The sequence below is a fragment of the Atta colombica genome, unplaced genomic scaffold, assembly GCF_001594045.1.
Source record: "Atta colombica isolate Treedump-2 unplaced genomic scaffold, Acol1.0 scaffold225, whole genome shotgun sequence".
NCBI classification, from domain to species: Eukaryota; Metazoa; Arthropoda; class Insecta; order Hymenoptera; family Formicidae; genus Atta; species Atta colombica.
This window is the reverse complement of record NW_017259322.1, coordinates 808,049-823,015: the sequence shown is the minus strand read 5'-3', so window position 1 is coordinate 823,015 and position 14,967 is coordinate 808,049. Positions and strand designations below refer to the sequence as shown.

Sequence of the window (14,967 nt, the reverse complement as noted above, 5' to 3'; positions counted from 1 at the left end):
TATTAATATATACGGATTAATATACAGAACCTTTAAGAACCTCTATTAATAAATTTATATTTACATACGATATTTGCCAATTTCAGTTTGTCCGGAAGGATATTATGGTGACCATTGTATGGAATCTTGCGAATGTAAAAACGATTTCTTCATGTGTCATCCAGCTGAAGGTTGTATTTGCAGGCATGGATATACAGGTACATTATTAAAGTGCGCTCTTAAAGAAGTAACTCTGTATAAAAAATTGTGGGTTTCCCGCTAGTGACTGATAAATTATTTTTATTAGGTGAGAACTGTGACGAGCAGCTATTCTCTCGTAATATCCAAGAGAAGGAAGATGGCGGATACGGGCATATTGTAGGAGCCATATTTGCGACTATTGTTATAATTGGTGTTTTATTCGCTGCATGGATGTACCATCGTCGCCGAGTGGCTGATCTCAAGAGCGAGATAGCTCAGGTGCAATACACAGCTGAGCCTGTATCTCCGCCAGGTAAATTAAGTATTTCTTTATTTTTGATCGTAAAAATTAAAAATTTTATTAAATTAAAAATTTATTTATACAATCGCCGAAGAATTTAATTTTCCAGCACAGAAATCTAAAATATTATAACTTTTGCCATAGATCGAAATCAATTCGACAATCCAGTATATGCGTATCAAGGGTCCTCAAAGTTCGACGATGGCACGACTACGTTGCTGAACAACTTCCAATTCCGGAATAATTTCCACAAAAATATAAACACTGAGAAGGCTAAATTTGGTTTAGGCAGTTGTACTGATGATGAAGACGATTGTAAAGGTATATTATTTCCATTAACGATAAAATAAAATAAAGAAAACACGACTACATCAATTTATTACTGCTTAGGAGCATACGGGCTGCAATATGATTTGAAGAATAGAGATGCCGATATGGGAAATCCAAATTTGAATGTGTATCACAGCATCGATGAGATGGACGGCAAGAAAGTTGAACACGTCTATGATGAGATTAAGCAGAACAATGAATCGGAATATGACGAGCTAAATCAGCCGCGGCCAGTAAGCTGGAATATAAAGCCTCATTCGAGTCGGACAGCCAATGGCTTCCTGCCTAAGTCGTGCGACAATCCGGGACCTAGCAAAGTGATAGACAAGGATCCGGAATTAGGCGATACCTAAAAATTCGACGTAGCGTTTCCTCGCGTTTCGTTTTTAACTGCCCAGCTCCTGTATTCTGTAACTGCAAATATTTTATATAGTAAAAAAGCTGTGCAACTGTCGTTATGAGCACATAAGGACTGCATAACGAGTTACAGAATACAGGCCTAGGTTTGAATGAGCTTTATTTACGCTCGCGGTCGGAAGACTGTGTTCTCTTTTCATAAGGTGCAAATAAGGATGAGCGATACAGCACCAATATATTAAATATCGATATTTTTGGATCGACTTTTCTCGATATTTTGTATTTCGACACTTATGTATATCGACATTTGAATAGGAATACGAATTTTTAATACGTTAAGTATTAAGTAGTTTAATACTAATTGAAATTGGATTGAAAATTGATCAATCAGAGCAAAATTTACTAAACTTTAGATTAGATTAGTTTTTCTATTGTCTCCTATGCAGAGCGCACAGAATGTAACGATACTTGTCGCGCCCACACAACCCAGCGAGAAATGATCGTCACTTCAACATCAAATTGATGCCGAATCAAAATATTAATTCAACGTCGATTTGACATCTATTTGATAAGTTCATTTCTTGCTAGGAAGGACGTCCAAATGTGTGTTATCTGATTTAAAAAAATTCTAATTAGAATAATTATTCAAAAAGATCAATGAAATAGCCTCAAAAACGATTTCTTTCAAAAAGATCAATTTTTTTACGCATTGATGCGCATATCGATACGCATATCATAAAAATAAAAATATTAAATCAATACTGATATCAGCAATATCAGTAATAAATTATTCAGTCGATATTTTGGTGTATCAATATTTCTGCTCACTATACATTGCGATACAAAATATCGAGATTTTTTTCTGTATCACCCATCCCCAAGGCGCAAGTCTGTGGTATTACTTTTATCATTTAAGCAAATTTTTTAAGTAAGTTTTTACATCATAGTTACAACAATTATTAACTAGTAATAATTATGAACTAGTTTTGTAAAAATTATGTTGAATGTTTTATACATATCTATATATAAAATATATTCACGCGCTATCATGTCTTTGTCTGGTAAATTAAAATTACGGCAGTATTAGAATGAAAACATTTGGTATGTGAAACAGAAAAATTCGAAACAAATTTTTCTGACATGTTCTTTTAATATTTAACTTTCATTTGAGATATCGATCTCTATCATTTTCTCATTTTCCATGTATTACCCATCTGAGCGATGAGAAGATGAACATCTCTCTGTATATATAAACATATTCTTTCTAACGTAAGTATAGTTTTAATTAAATTATTATATATCTATCTGATATATGTGCATATACATATTGCCAAAAGTAGTTATTGCTAAAAGTTTAAGTAACTGGCAATTATAAACTGGCATAAGTAATTTAAGAAACTGGCAATGATAACTGTGGTGATAAGAAATCAAATCATGAATATGAAAAAAATTTGTGAATACACGAAGATTTTATATCGTGGAGGATCCTTTATCATATCGACATTTTTCGTCGGCGTATATTTATCAATATTGCAATTTATAATCAAAATTGCAATTAATAAAAAGATTATAAAAAAGCATTTAGAAGGGTTCTAATAATTTGTTAATAATATTGTTGATTCTGGTATTATTCTAGATAGCACACAAATATTCTATTTATTTTTATATGGGCCTGATCTTGTCCTTATAGTATACTGCGCTCATAGAGTTCATTAACTCGAATATCGTAAGGAACATTTTGTCTTCTTTTTATAAATCTTCTTGTTAAAAATATAAATTTCTAAATAGAATATTCTATGTACATTCAGAGAATACTTAATTAAAATATTTTGAAATTAAAGACATTTATATTTTATAAGAATATTCATAGAATATTCTGTGCTATTTGGGGTAATCAAGTATGTCTTAAAATAAGATAAATCAGATAAGATCTAGTTTTTATGAATACATTTTATAAATACAATAAATTAAGTAAAAAATAAAATATTATAAATACCATAAGGTATCATAATGCCTCTTTGACGCCATTTTTCTTAAAATTGTAATTAGCCAAATTTTATCAACGGATTCGTATTTAGTAGGCAAAAATATGTCAGAAATAAAAATTCACATTCGTATTGCAAAATGATGATGATGGACAGTTTAATAGAATAAATTTGTTAATTAAATAAGACAGTATAAATCACAGTGATAATACCGTGCATTGTTAATTTGACGTTAACGATAATTAAAGAGATATTTTAATAAAAGTTTTACGATACTATTTGTGATCACACCTAGACAATCATACAATGTAAAAATATTTATTCTATTGCACCTCGTCTAAATTATAAGAAATGCAAGGTTCACTCCTCATTGCGTGCAATATTGCCTTACATTCTTGATAATTCAAAATCAATTGCAATTCATAAATCAATGTATGACGTAAAGGATTAAATAGTTACATATTCCAATTACACAAATTACATACGAAATATTCGTACTCGCATTCTTACGATTACTCCAGAAGAATATTTCTTGTTATTGAAAGGTATTTAAGAATTCATCGTGTTTTTTATCATCAATGTTAACGCTCTAAATATTGACGAATTATTGCAGCATATAATGATTTTTGTTAGCCTTCTCTCAGCTTCCCCGCACGTATGATTTCCCAGATGGGTGGCACGATCCAATAACATCCACCAAGAAATTGCAGCAATGCAACTATGCGAAGGCATATGTTCTCGTCTGCAATCATCAGATTGTATAAATTTTATAGACCTTTGGCCGTATATTATTTATTACTATTGTATTAGGCGCATTGCGTACACTAAAGAAATTAAATTTATAAATCTTTGTCAAAAAAAATGGCAAAAAAAACAGAGAACAAATAAACATCGATGTTTCAAGATACGTACTGTGTATAAAGCAAAAAGCCAGCACGCTCAGTCCGACGATAGTAGACAACAATCTGTAAGAGTGATGCGCAAATTGATTTCCAAGCACGTCGCAGAGCGCTAAGTCTTGGCAGACGAGCAAAGTGCTGATGCCGACACCACCGAACAGCGAACACGTTAGAAACCAGTAATAGTTAAATGTATAACTTAAACCTATAAGATAAGAAATTGGTGAGAATTAAAATAATACAATGAGATCGATCGTCTTATTTCGCGTTTTAACAATTCGGTATATTAACAATGAATATTAAGATTGATTAATATTAATGAAATATCATTAAACGTTACACTTTAAAAAACATGGGATGATATCATGCACTCTAAAAAATAACGGTGTGAACTTAACATCATGCAGCATCTATATAATCTCACTGTATTGATGTTAAATTAATATCAACATGATATGATTTTGACACCATGGGTTTTAAATTTACACACCTATCATGGTGTTAAATCTATATCATGATAATGTTGATATAAACATCAGCAGTTTTAAACATATCACGTTGGTTAATTTAACACTAACATGGAAGGAATTAGAATTATATAGATCGTATAAGTATTAAATTCACACCTTTTTTTAAAATATGTGGCGCTTATATAATTTTCACCACATTAGTGCTGATACTACAATATATGGTATGGATATATTTAAAATCCTAGTGTTTATATATTAACACCAACATAATAAGAATTACGTACGTATAGACGCATGTTAAATCCACATTTTTTTAAGAGTGTATATTAATGTAATATCATTTCGAAATGTTGAAGAAAAGCAAAATTTATGCACATCTCACGCACTTAACAAAATAATACTGCTAAGCCAACAGGCGCCGCCGAAATATATTCTTCTATACTGAGTGGTAGTGACGATGAACCAATAGCTAGCGATGCTGGGTATGAAAGAACCAACACCTGCAGCCACCAACAATGTTACCCAGTCAGTACAATAAAATGGCTCCGTTCGTTGCAGAAATAAGCTGGGTATCAGAATCCAGAAGAAGAGTGAGCTGGACTTCATCCCAGTCCACGTCACCATGACCGCCCAAAATTTGAAATAGCGAGCCACATGAAACTCTTGCTTCCACTTGCCGTCGGATTGCACGGTCGGATTGACGAAGAGCTCGACGTCCTCGTCCGCTTCTTGATAAGTGTAGATGCTGTTCACCTCGCTAAACAAAGCCCCTACATTACTGTCCTGTTTGTCACTGTCGTAGCCGATGTTATCTGTACCATTATTCCGTTGATCAAACTCTAATTCTTTATCCGAAGATATCCTGCCCAATTCATTATCCTCGTCGGTCAGAAGTAATCTGTTGATGAAAACGCGATATTATCTACAATTTGTCGTATGCATAATTTTACTTACTGCAAAATGTTGTACTTTACGAAAGTACAACATTTTGCAATATTAAAAGATTGCAGTATTAAGATCTCTTTAATCCATTAATCTCAGAAGACACATATGTCCATTTTTATTTTAAATTCTTATAATTTGAGGCTTAATCAAATTTTTTAAACTGTAATTGATATAACTGTAATAAATATTAAAATATAAATGAAAGTGAAAATATAAATATAAATATTAAAATATAAATGAAAGAAATATAAGTGAAAAAAATAGATGGTATTAAATAATATAATTATACATCGATTTATTCTATTCAAAAAGATGAAACTAATTTAATAGTTGAATTGTCAACAAAGAAAAAGATTTTTTATCTCTACTTACAATCTTTATCTTTTTTAAAAATATTTCATACCATCGCTGACTAAATTTTTGGAAATAAATACCAATTACGGTCTATAAATTTTGATTAGAGTCCGAGTTACAAGGATTTAAAATAAAAAAGTATGTAATAGTTCCTTGATTTAATGAATTAAGAGAAATTTCAGACAGACGATTCTTTGCTTTAACTAGAAATTAGCGCGAGAGTTTCAATTTAGAAACGGGATAAGAATATCCTCTGTTGTTACCTATAAGGGGATGCTCGCTGTGGAGTTGGAAAGCGCAAGATCAGAGTGCCTAAGGCAGTAGGAATAAAGGTAATCGTCATCAGCAAAAGTCCTGTCTTTAGGTCGGTTTTCGCAAGCAGGAACTGTGTGAGTGCCGGCACAAGAGTGAAGCCGATGGACATGGCAATGTTCTTCAGCATCAGCACCAACGGCAGTCTCACCCTGAAATGTTTTCGCAGCACGGTTTCGCTTTCAACAATCACGAAACTCGCCCCTATGCCCATCACCGCACCGGCACTCAAACCGGCTAAATATGCGCCCATTCCACCGGTCGCCAAGTATCCGGAAGCTATGACACCCGTGGTGAGAAGAGCCACGCCGATGATACCAACCAGTCGTGGAATCGACGCTAGATCCGTGATGGCCTTGGTCCATGGATCTGGAAAATTGAAAATAGGGGAAGTTGATGATAATAAGGAACCGATATAAATACTATATAAAATAAACACTGATATAAAATGAATACCTGCTAAGCTCCAAAAAGCAACGAATAATAGAGGCGCCAAAGTGACCTCGCTCCACAGATCGAAGTAAAGCGATGGATCGTTGCTGACTAAATATCCTCGTACTATGCCGTACATCGACAGGACGCTAGGCACGGTGATCTATACATTTCAATAGCATAGTATTCCACAAACGTATTTCGCAAATTTATTTATTTATTTTTCTTTTTTATTTCTGGTAAAAATTTTTCTTAGAATTCTTTATATCCTTCAGAATTTGTATATAAATTTCAGAATTTCTGTATAATTTCATAACTTTGTAAAAAGCATTCTTAGATTTTTTTATATCAATTGAAACATTTAACTTTCTAAAAAGAAAATCTGTATGTTTTTTTAAAATTCTTTAATGTGAATGTAAATAAATTCGAAAAAATATTTTAAGATTAGGTACTGATTATATCTGTTATTTAAAAAAAATACATAAAATCTAAAGTAAGTTTAAGTTATTTTTCAAAAATTTTTATATAAATTTAAAATATGAAAAATTTTTTTAAATATTATGAAAATTTAGATATTATGAAAATTATTTTATGAGGCTAATGTTTAAATTTTTTTTAATTTCCTAGATTTTTTATACAAATTAGAATTTTTTTTTTTAGAAAAAATCTACTTTTTTTAGAATTCTTTATATATAAGCATTTAAATTAAGACATTTGAATATTTGAAAAAAAAAAAAACATTTTAGAAAAAAATGTTTTATAGGAAAAAAAATTGTATCGTCTAAAAAAGGGGACAAATAATATGATTAAATCAATTTTCAAAAAAAATCGATTTTATAATTATAAATGTCATCGATATTTATATTATATAATTTTTCACGTAAAATGATATCTCTAATTATGATATCTCTAATTAATTATTCTGCGTGTAAAAATACATATTAATTATTAAAATCAATTAAGTCTTATTTCGTATCTTGTATTTTTTCCATTTCCTTTTTCTAGTTTGGAAAAAAATAAAAAATTAAGGGACAACGTCACACGGTGTTCCCAAGCGGTCACCCATCCAAGTACTAACCGTGCTCAACGTTTCTTAACTTCAGTGATCGGACGAGAACTGGTGGTTTAAACGTGATCTGAACGTTGTCCGATTACCATTTTTAAATAACCCGATTAGTATTTAAAAATGGTTTTAACTAGCTTGTTATTTCATGAGTTTTATAATTTCAAGAAATATAATATATTTTCTGGAATATTTTATTTTTAATTGCTTTTTATTAAAATTAAAATATTCAAGTATTTTAAATTTAAATGCATCCTATATATGACATATGAGAAATATTTTTTGTATTCTAATTTCTAATAAAATTTAAAGAAATTTAAGATATTTTTCAGAAATCTTTATAAAGTTGAAATATTAAAAATTCTTAAAAATAATTTGGCAAATTATAAAAATTTAACTAATATAATTTTGATTAAAAAAAAATTAAAACAAATAACAATTCTCGAGAATATCAAATATAAAAATTCGATTGTTAACCGTTATATAAGAACGTTTGTCGCGAATGTCTCTCACATATTATGGATAATCAGCGAATCTTTATTAATTTTAATTTTAATTAATTTTTGATGTTATAATTTTCATGCCATACGGACTTTCATCTATTATTTGTTGCCACTTGACTTGCCAACCTCGTATCAATGTAATAGAGATGAGATTGATTTGTCGCTCTTTTATCTCACCATGAAGGATATAGAAAATTGTAATAAATGTTAGACATATTGATGATGGCTCGCGAAGACAAACCGAAAAAATCTATGCTTATTTAATTATATTCATTTGAATTTGTAATAAACTGATTTTTATTCTCGCACGAAGTACCGCGAATAAACTCTCATTAGCCCTTCTTTGTTTTTATATAAAAAAAATTCTTATACTTTTTTATACGAATTAGAATACTTTTCAGAATTGTTAAGGAAATCTATATTTTTTCTGCAATTCTTTATATAAATATATAAATGCTAAAATATTCTAACATTTATCATTCTATAATATAATTTTTGTAAAAAAAAAAACATATAAATCTGAAATAGTTTAAGATGTATTTTATAGAAATTTTCATAAATTTAAAGTACGAGAAATTTTTAAACATACTGAATAAATGGCAATAAAATTATTAAAAATATAAAAAAGATACTATTAGAAATTTTTTTTCCAAGAAAGGCACTATGTGGTATTTAGTAAACGTATATAAAAAATGTAGAAATACTTGGAACTTACTTATTACAATATAAACACTAATAATATGGATATACGTAGAGGAAAGGCAGATAAGAGTACGTACATTTTTTTTTTAAATAAACTTTTAACCTATAATACAATTTTATTTAAAAATAAACATAATTTGTTTACATAGAATGCATATTAAGAGTCTTGCAAACATAATAATAACCATAATCATAAATTGTTATATGTATACATATAACAAAATACCAGGATACCAAGATTAAAAATTAAACATCAATTAAAGTAATAAAATAATATTAACGAAAAACTGCGTACTCTTACCCGATAGGACGTCTAAGAGAGTATGCAATGATGTCGGATAAGTGTATACAATGTCGAACACAAGTACGCAATTTAACAGTAATTGCATATAAATATTTTTCCTTTAATACCAGAATAGGTTTTGTATGCATTGAAAAAAATTTCTGATTGAAAATGGACGAATCAGAATTTTTTAAATAAATGTATTAGAATTCTAGTTGTAGAGATAATCGGAATTCTGGTTGATACAATATTTCTGATAAAATCTACCAAAATTCTTATCTTTATTAGAATAATTATATCAATAATTATCTTAACTAGAATTCTACCCGGTAAGAAATGACATCGGTTTGACATATCAATTTGATGATTTCGACGTCGATTTAATATTGATTCCATTTGTTATTTCTCACTTGATAGTAAATATTTAATTAGAAAATTCTTATCTGTCTATATGTAAATTTGTACAAATATATTTTTTTTCAGTCTTATAAACAATATAAATTATATATAAACTATACATCTATTTAGTTTATCGGACTTAAACACAATAAAATATATATTCATAAATTGAAGTTGGAATAATAATATTTTGAAGAGAGATTAGATTGATCATCAATTTTAATAACAATGCTAATAAGTATTTTATAAAAACCTATAAATTTAATTTAATTGACGCGCAATTTATAAAACTAAAAAATGTATTCGCAAAAATTTACATTATATTACATTGATATTAAGCGTTATATACATATTATATTGATATTAAGCATTAAACTTTGAAAAATAAGACTACTCTTTAATTAACTAATTCTTTATTTAATTACTTATTACTCTTAAGCTAAGTTTTCTTTCAGTTTATTCTTTTTATATTTTCTCATTACTTTAAGAAAATACAGATATGTATATATGTATATAATATATAGAACAATTCAAAAGAAAAAAATAAATTTTAATACATATGTTTTACGATAAATTTATTTACTATTATATAAAATGTAATTAAAAATTTTAACAATAATAATTTCAAAAACTACTTATTTTTAATGACATAAAGTCATTAGTTATTTATTAGTTATTCATATTTAGATAAAAAATATGGTAACTACAGCACAAAGTTGCACAAAAGTTGCAGCAACATTGCATATTACAATAATATTGCAAAGTTTTGCAATATTACTGCAAATTCTGTACTGTGGATGACATGTAAACAATTTATTAAAAAATTGATAAATGTTTGCAACATACAAAAAATAGACATATAACAATTATATATTATTTTATAAACAATAGAAAGTGTACCTTTTAAAAATAAGATATACAAGAAGTTCTTTATTGAATATTTCAATGACAATAAAACACTTAAAATCTAGAAACAAAAAATTATTGTAACAATTGATAAAATATTAACTTACCTTTATTTCTGAGACGTAATCAAATAATATAGTAAATTTTCTACAACTTTGCATTAAGACTTTGTAATACCAACTAAATCACTGTTGCGAGATTTCAACTATGCGTACTCTTAGACTGATTTAAATGATGCATACTCTTATAGCCACCTTTACTCTATCGTATAACAAATTGTTATCGAAAAATCATTGTTTGATTCGTGCATTCCTTATATCCAGCGAACTTACATCTTAAACAATGTAACATCTGGAACAAAATTATTTTTAACGCATTACAAAGCGCATCATTTACTCATAATGAATAAAGTAAAACATACTGCAATATATGTCAATACATTATTGCTATGTATATTAAAAACTCAAAATAAGCTAATGTCAGCCAATATAGAATATTCATGTATAAAATATATATATTAATAAATAAACTACAATTAATTAGATGTTTCAACTTTATCTTTGAATCATTTACAATGTATTTACAGTACACTATAAAAGATTAATAAATCTTTCATTTACAATAAAATTAGATTGTTGAGATGAATATCAACTCGAAGCACATTGTGAAATTAATTCAAATTTAAAAATCATCATTCGAACATCTTCAATTGAACAATTTGATTTTATTGTAAATGAAATATTTATTAACCTTTAGTGTACTGAAGATAAAAAACCCAAAATAAGATTGAAACGTCTAATTGTAATTTATTCATTAATATTGTGTTGGTTTACATTGACTTATTTTAAGTGTTTGATTTATTTCTTGGAACTTACTCGGTTATATGTTATGTTTCTAAATACCTTGTATTGCGTCAAAATACCTACTATTTCTTTTTTATTTCGTTATCCAGTTACGTTTAATAATTTTAATTCTATCAATTTTAACATATATATAAACAAATGTGATATAATTTTAATAAAGAATTTAAAAAAGAGCAACACTCACACACACACACACACACACACACACACACACACACACACATACACACACACACACACAGAGTATTTAATGCTAAATGTAGGATCACGCCGAAATCTGATTTCTGAATAAAAACGCAACTTTGTTATTAAGATACACATGTGGCGATCGAACCTGAATGAAGACAACACCTAGAAGAACAAACCACGAGTATCCACCATCCGGAGCTGTCGGTCCGAGCTCTGGGTATGAACTGACGATCTCATCGAGACGAAGTCGCTCGACGAGTGGCATCTTTTCTGTCGAGCTCGATGCAAATGCTCCACAAGTATAATGCACGGCGCGATGTTTATGCAAAGAATTAAAACAATATGACATTCGTAATTCGTTAAAGCGATTCCGCAATACTTCCTCGCTTTGAACAAACAGCAATCTCAAGATAGCTTAAAACATATTATACGCATTATCTAATCTCGACTAAGATGTCGGCGCTCCGATAGCCATTGATAAGAAAGAAATATCACGTCATTTGTCGACGCAGGTGCCTATGCAGATTTTCGAAACTCTAATAGTAGCTCTAATACTGTTTAATTGCCGGATATTCGTTGCATCTCTAATAAAAATGCTACAAAAAATTTTGATATTTTAACAATCAACTTAAGCATTTAATATAATTTAGATGATTCAACATAATTATTCTTTGATGTACATCTGGCCTAATTTTTATATATTTTAACAAATCCGTTCTTTTTGTGATCCTTAAGAAATAAATTTTAGAGATGTTGTAATAAATAATATTTATTTATATATATAAACGGATTACATATCGTAATATTAAATTGAATACTAAATAGCATTAATCACAATTCGATATCGCTCGATAAGCAAAAACTTATCATTTTGCAGATTCTCTCTTCTTTCTACGTTCACACATCCTCGCGAGTATCACCATTCGCTATTGAGGTGTATCGCACCCTCTTGCTGACCGAATCAAGCACCGGCTCAATTTTTTTCTGAAGCATTGTCCTTTGTAGGTAAACTAAAGCGCACACCAGGGCGATCAGCACTATTGAGAGGAAGCAAAGTACCACCGTGGTTCCTCGCCGAGCGGAAACTAGGAGCTTTGGAGCGCAATTCTTTGTTTCGTGGAAGTCGTAGCTTACATTACCTAATAAAGAGAATAGAGTATAAAAAAGGACCCCATTGTATTGGACAATTAGATCCCAGTAATAAGTTTATTTTCACATATGATTAATAGCTCATAATCTAATGAATAGCAGATGTCATAAACATCAAATTCGATAATAAACAATTTTTTAGCATTGCTTTATTAGAGACTTAAAACTTGTGTCTAATATATATCTGACAAAGCTTTAATACGTTCTGTAAATCCTTCTAAATGCATGTTTCATTTAATTTTAATTTTACGATAAATATTATTGTATATATAAAATAAAATTGATGCTATATATTGATGCTCTTAATAAAAAAAAACAATCTAACTGTTAATGTTACGTAAAAGATATAAAATAACGTTAAATGACATTGCACATCACAGTTTTACATCTTTGAGAAAAATAGCTAAAAATAATAGTATAGTAATAATTCAGTAATTATCTATTATTAAACCTGATAATCACATCTTTCATCAAATTGTATAAGTTATAATTATATAATGTGAAAAACCAACTCAATTTATCGGAACCTAATTTCCCATACAATTACTATAGGATTCTTTCCTTAAGAAAAAAAAAAAAATCTCGTTTATCAGTAATTAATACCCTTGTAGCATTGTAAGTTGGCTTTGTTTCGGATAAACACTTTCGTCTTCTTCATCCACTTGATGAACGGATTGAGCTTGCAGGAGCATTCGAAAGGATTGTCAGAAAAATCCACGGTTACGTTTCGATCGTGCTTGGCGAGATTGTCCATGATGTGGAGATCGCGCTCAAGAATTCTTGCGAATTTGTTTCGTTGTAAATCCAAGAAACGCAGATTATGCAAGCACGACAAATTAAAATGCAGCGCATTCAGATTATTATCGCCGAGATGAAGATCAAGGAGATTCGGTAGATCACAGAATACATTGACATCTCGAAACTCCGAGATCTCGTTCTGTTCGAGATGAAGTTTTATCAGCTGCGTGAGATTGCTAGGAAAGATTTTTTGATAATTGATAATTAACTCTTATTAAAAAAGGAAGAAAAATTATAAATAAAAAATGCTGCAGAAATTCTACGTATAGAAAACTTGTATAGTATAGATATATATAGTTGCCACTATATATTCTTCTGAGATTTACCTGTTTACAAAAATATCGTGGAGCGTCGACGCCAGATTCCTCGGTGGACCATCTTCGAAAGCGTCGGTCAGATGCAGCTCTAGAAGAGAAATGAAATTGGAGAACACTCTCGGATGATTCCTCGCGGGATCCAACGAGAGCTCATTGAAGTCCAGTATAAGACGTTCTACGTGCTGCACGTGGTGATAAGCCTTGCCGCGTATCTCGCGTATCTTGTTATTCGACATGTCGATCACCCTCAGATACGGCAGGTTATCCAAGGTGCCGAACACGTTCCAGGGCAGCTCCTCTAATTCGTTCCCCGTAAAGATGAGTACCTGCGTATATTAATGTAACGCGTTGTCGCATTAATATCGTGATGTAATAGAATCGTTCGCGGACTTTGGTCGCAATTGTCTACGCACTTGTGTCTCATTAGGCAGATGCGCCAGTGGGGATGTATCCTGAAATCCAGTTCCCGTACAATTCACGACGTACTGATGGTGACCGTCATAGCATGTTCGGAAGCAGCGACAACGATTCTTGAAAGCTGGACCACACTCCAGTTTGGATGACTCTAACGTCTCCAAAGAGTGAAAATTGGGATCCTCGCAATCATTGATTGATCCAGCGATCGATACCGATATCAAGAAAAATATTAAACTGAAAACGATGGTCCTCATCGCGATCAATGATTTCGCTAAGAACGTATTCTCGAAAGGATTTCGCCGTTACACTTATGCACCACTAATCAAACGTTGGCCGAGAAGACCTTCACGCGTTGTGCTTCCAATCTATGTACAAAATTGTAATATAAATTTATTATTATTATTATTTAATATAATTTATATTGAAATTACAATGCAATTATATTAAAATTTAATAAATTTATACATTCTTGCTAAAATACAAATCAAATTAATTATTTAAAAATAATTTATTATTTTATCTCTTAAAATCTAAGAGAAAGACAGAGACAATTTTTAATCGTGTATGTTTACACAATTGTGTTAGTATGGAATATAGCCTTGTCATCAATGTTTGCTGATATGTAAAATTATCTATATAAAAATCTAGATGAAAAATTCACCTTATTTTTATCTAAGTTATTACAATATATTACCTTCATCTGGATTTTAGATGAAAAATGATATTTTTTTTTTTGTATTATCTAGATTAACGTGTAACGAATTTCTTTATTTTAAACGAAAGAAGAAAATTTTAAAAAGTTATAAGCAAAAT

General features: G+C 29.8%; 3 protein-coding genes across 6 annotated transcripts in view; 1 reads left to right on the top strand and 2 right to left on the bottom strand.

Annotated features, from left to right (window-relative positions):
• The window catches only part of LOC108688143 (multiple epidermal growth factor-like domains protein 10), a 29,974-nt gene extending 27,248 nt beyond the window's left edge, over positions 1-2,726 (top strand). For all 3 annotated transcript variants that reach the window (XM_018194280.1, XM_018194281.1, XM_018194279.1), the window contains 4 exons: positions 87-197; positions 287-493; positions 626-802; positions 872-2,726. In XM_018194280.1, coding sequence (XP_018049769.1) covers positions 87-197; positions 287-493; positions 626-802; positions 872-1,164 — 788 coding nt within the window. In that variant the 3' untranslated portion in view covers positions 1,165-2,726. The remainder of the gene's footprint in view (positions 1-86; positions 198-286; positions 494-625; positions 803-871) is intronic.
• Positions 2,727-3,186: 460 nt separating this feature from the next.
• Positions 3,187-14,464, bottom strand: LOC108688136. Its single transcript, XM_018194267.1, is given in 10 exon segments — positions 3,187-3,895; positions 4,066-4,257; positions 4,909-5,420; positions 6,085-6,502; positions 6,590-6,728; positions 11,619-11,751; positions 12,369-12,612; positions 13,226-13,596; positions 13,747-14,063; positions 14,151-14,464. Coding segments are annotated over 10 exon segments (2,697 nt in total). The 5' UTR covers positions 14,409-14,464; the 3' UTR covers positions 3,187-3,782.
• LOC108688135 (CD9 antigen) overlaps positions 14,451-14,967 on the bottom strand; it is a 16,538-nt gene continuing 16,021 nt past the window's right edge. The window contains exon 6 of one of the 2 annotated variants that reach the window (XR_001931774.1): positions 14,451-14,519. The gene's annotated coding sequence lies outside the window, so the exon portion shown is untranslated. The remainder of the gene's footprint in view (positions 14,520-14,967) is intronic. The other variant, XR_001931773.1, reaches the window with a different exon arrangement.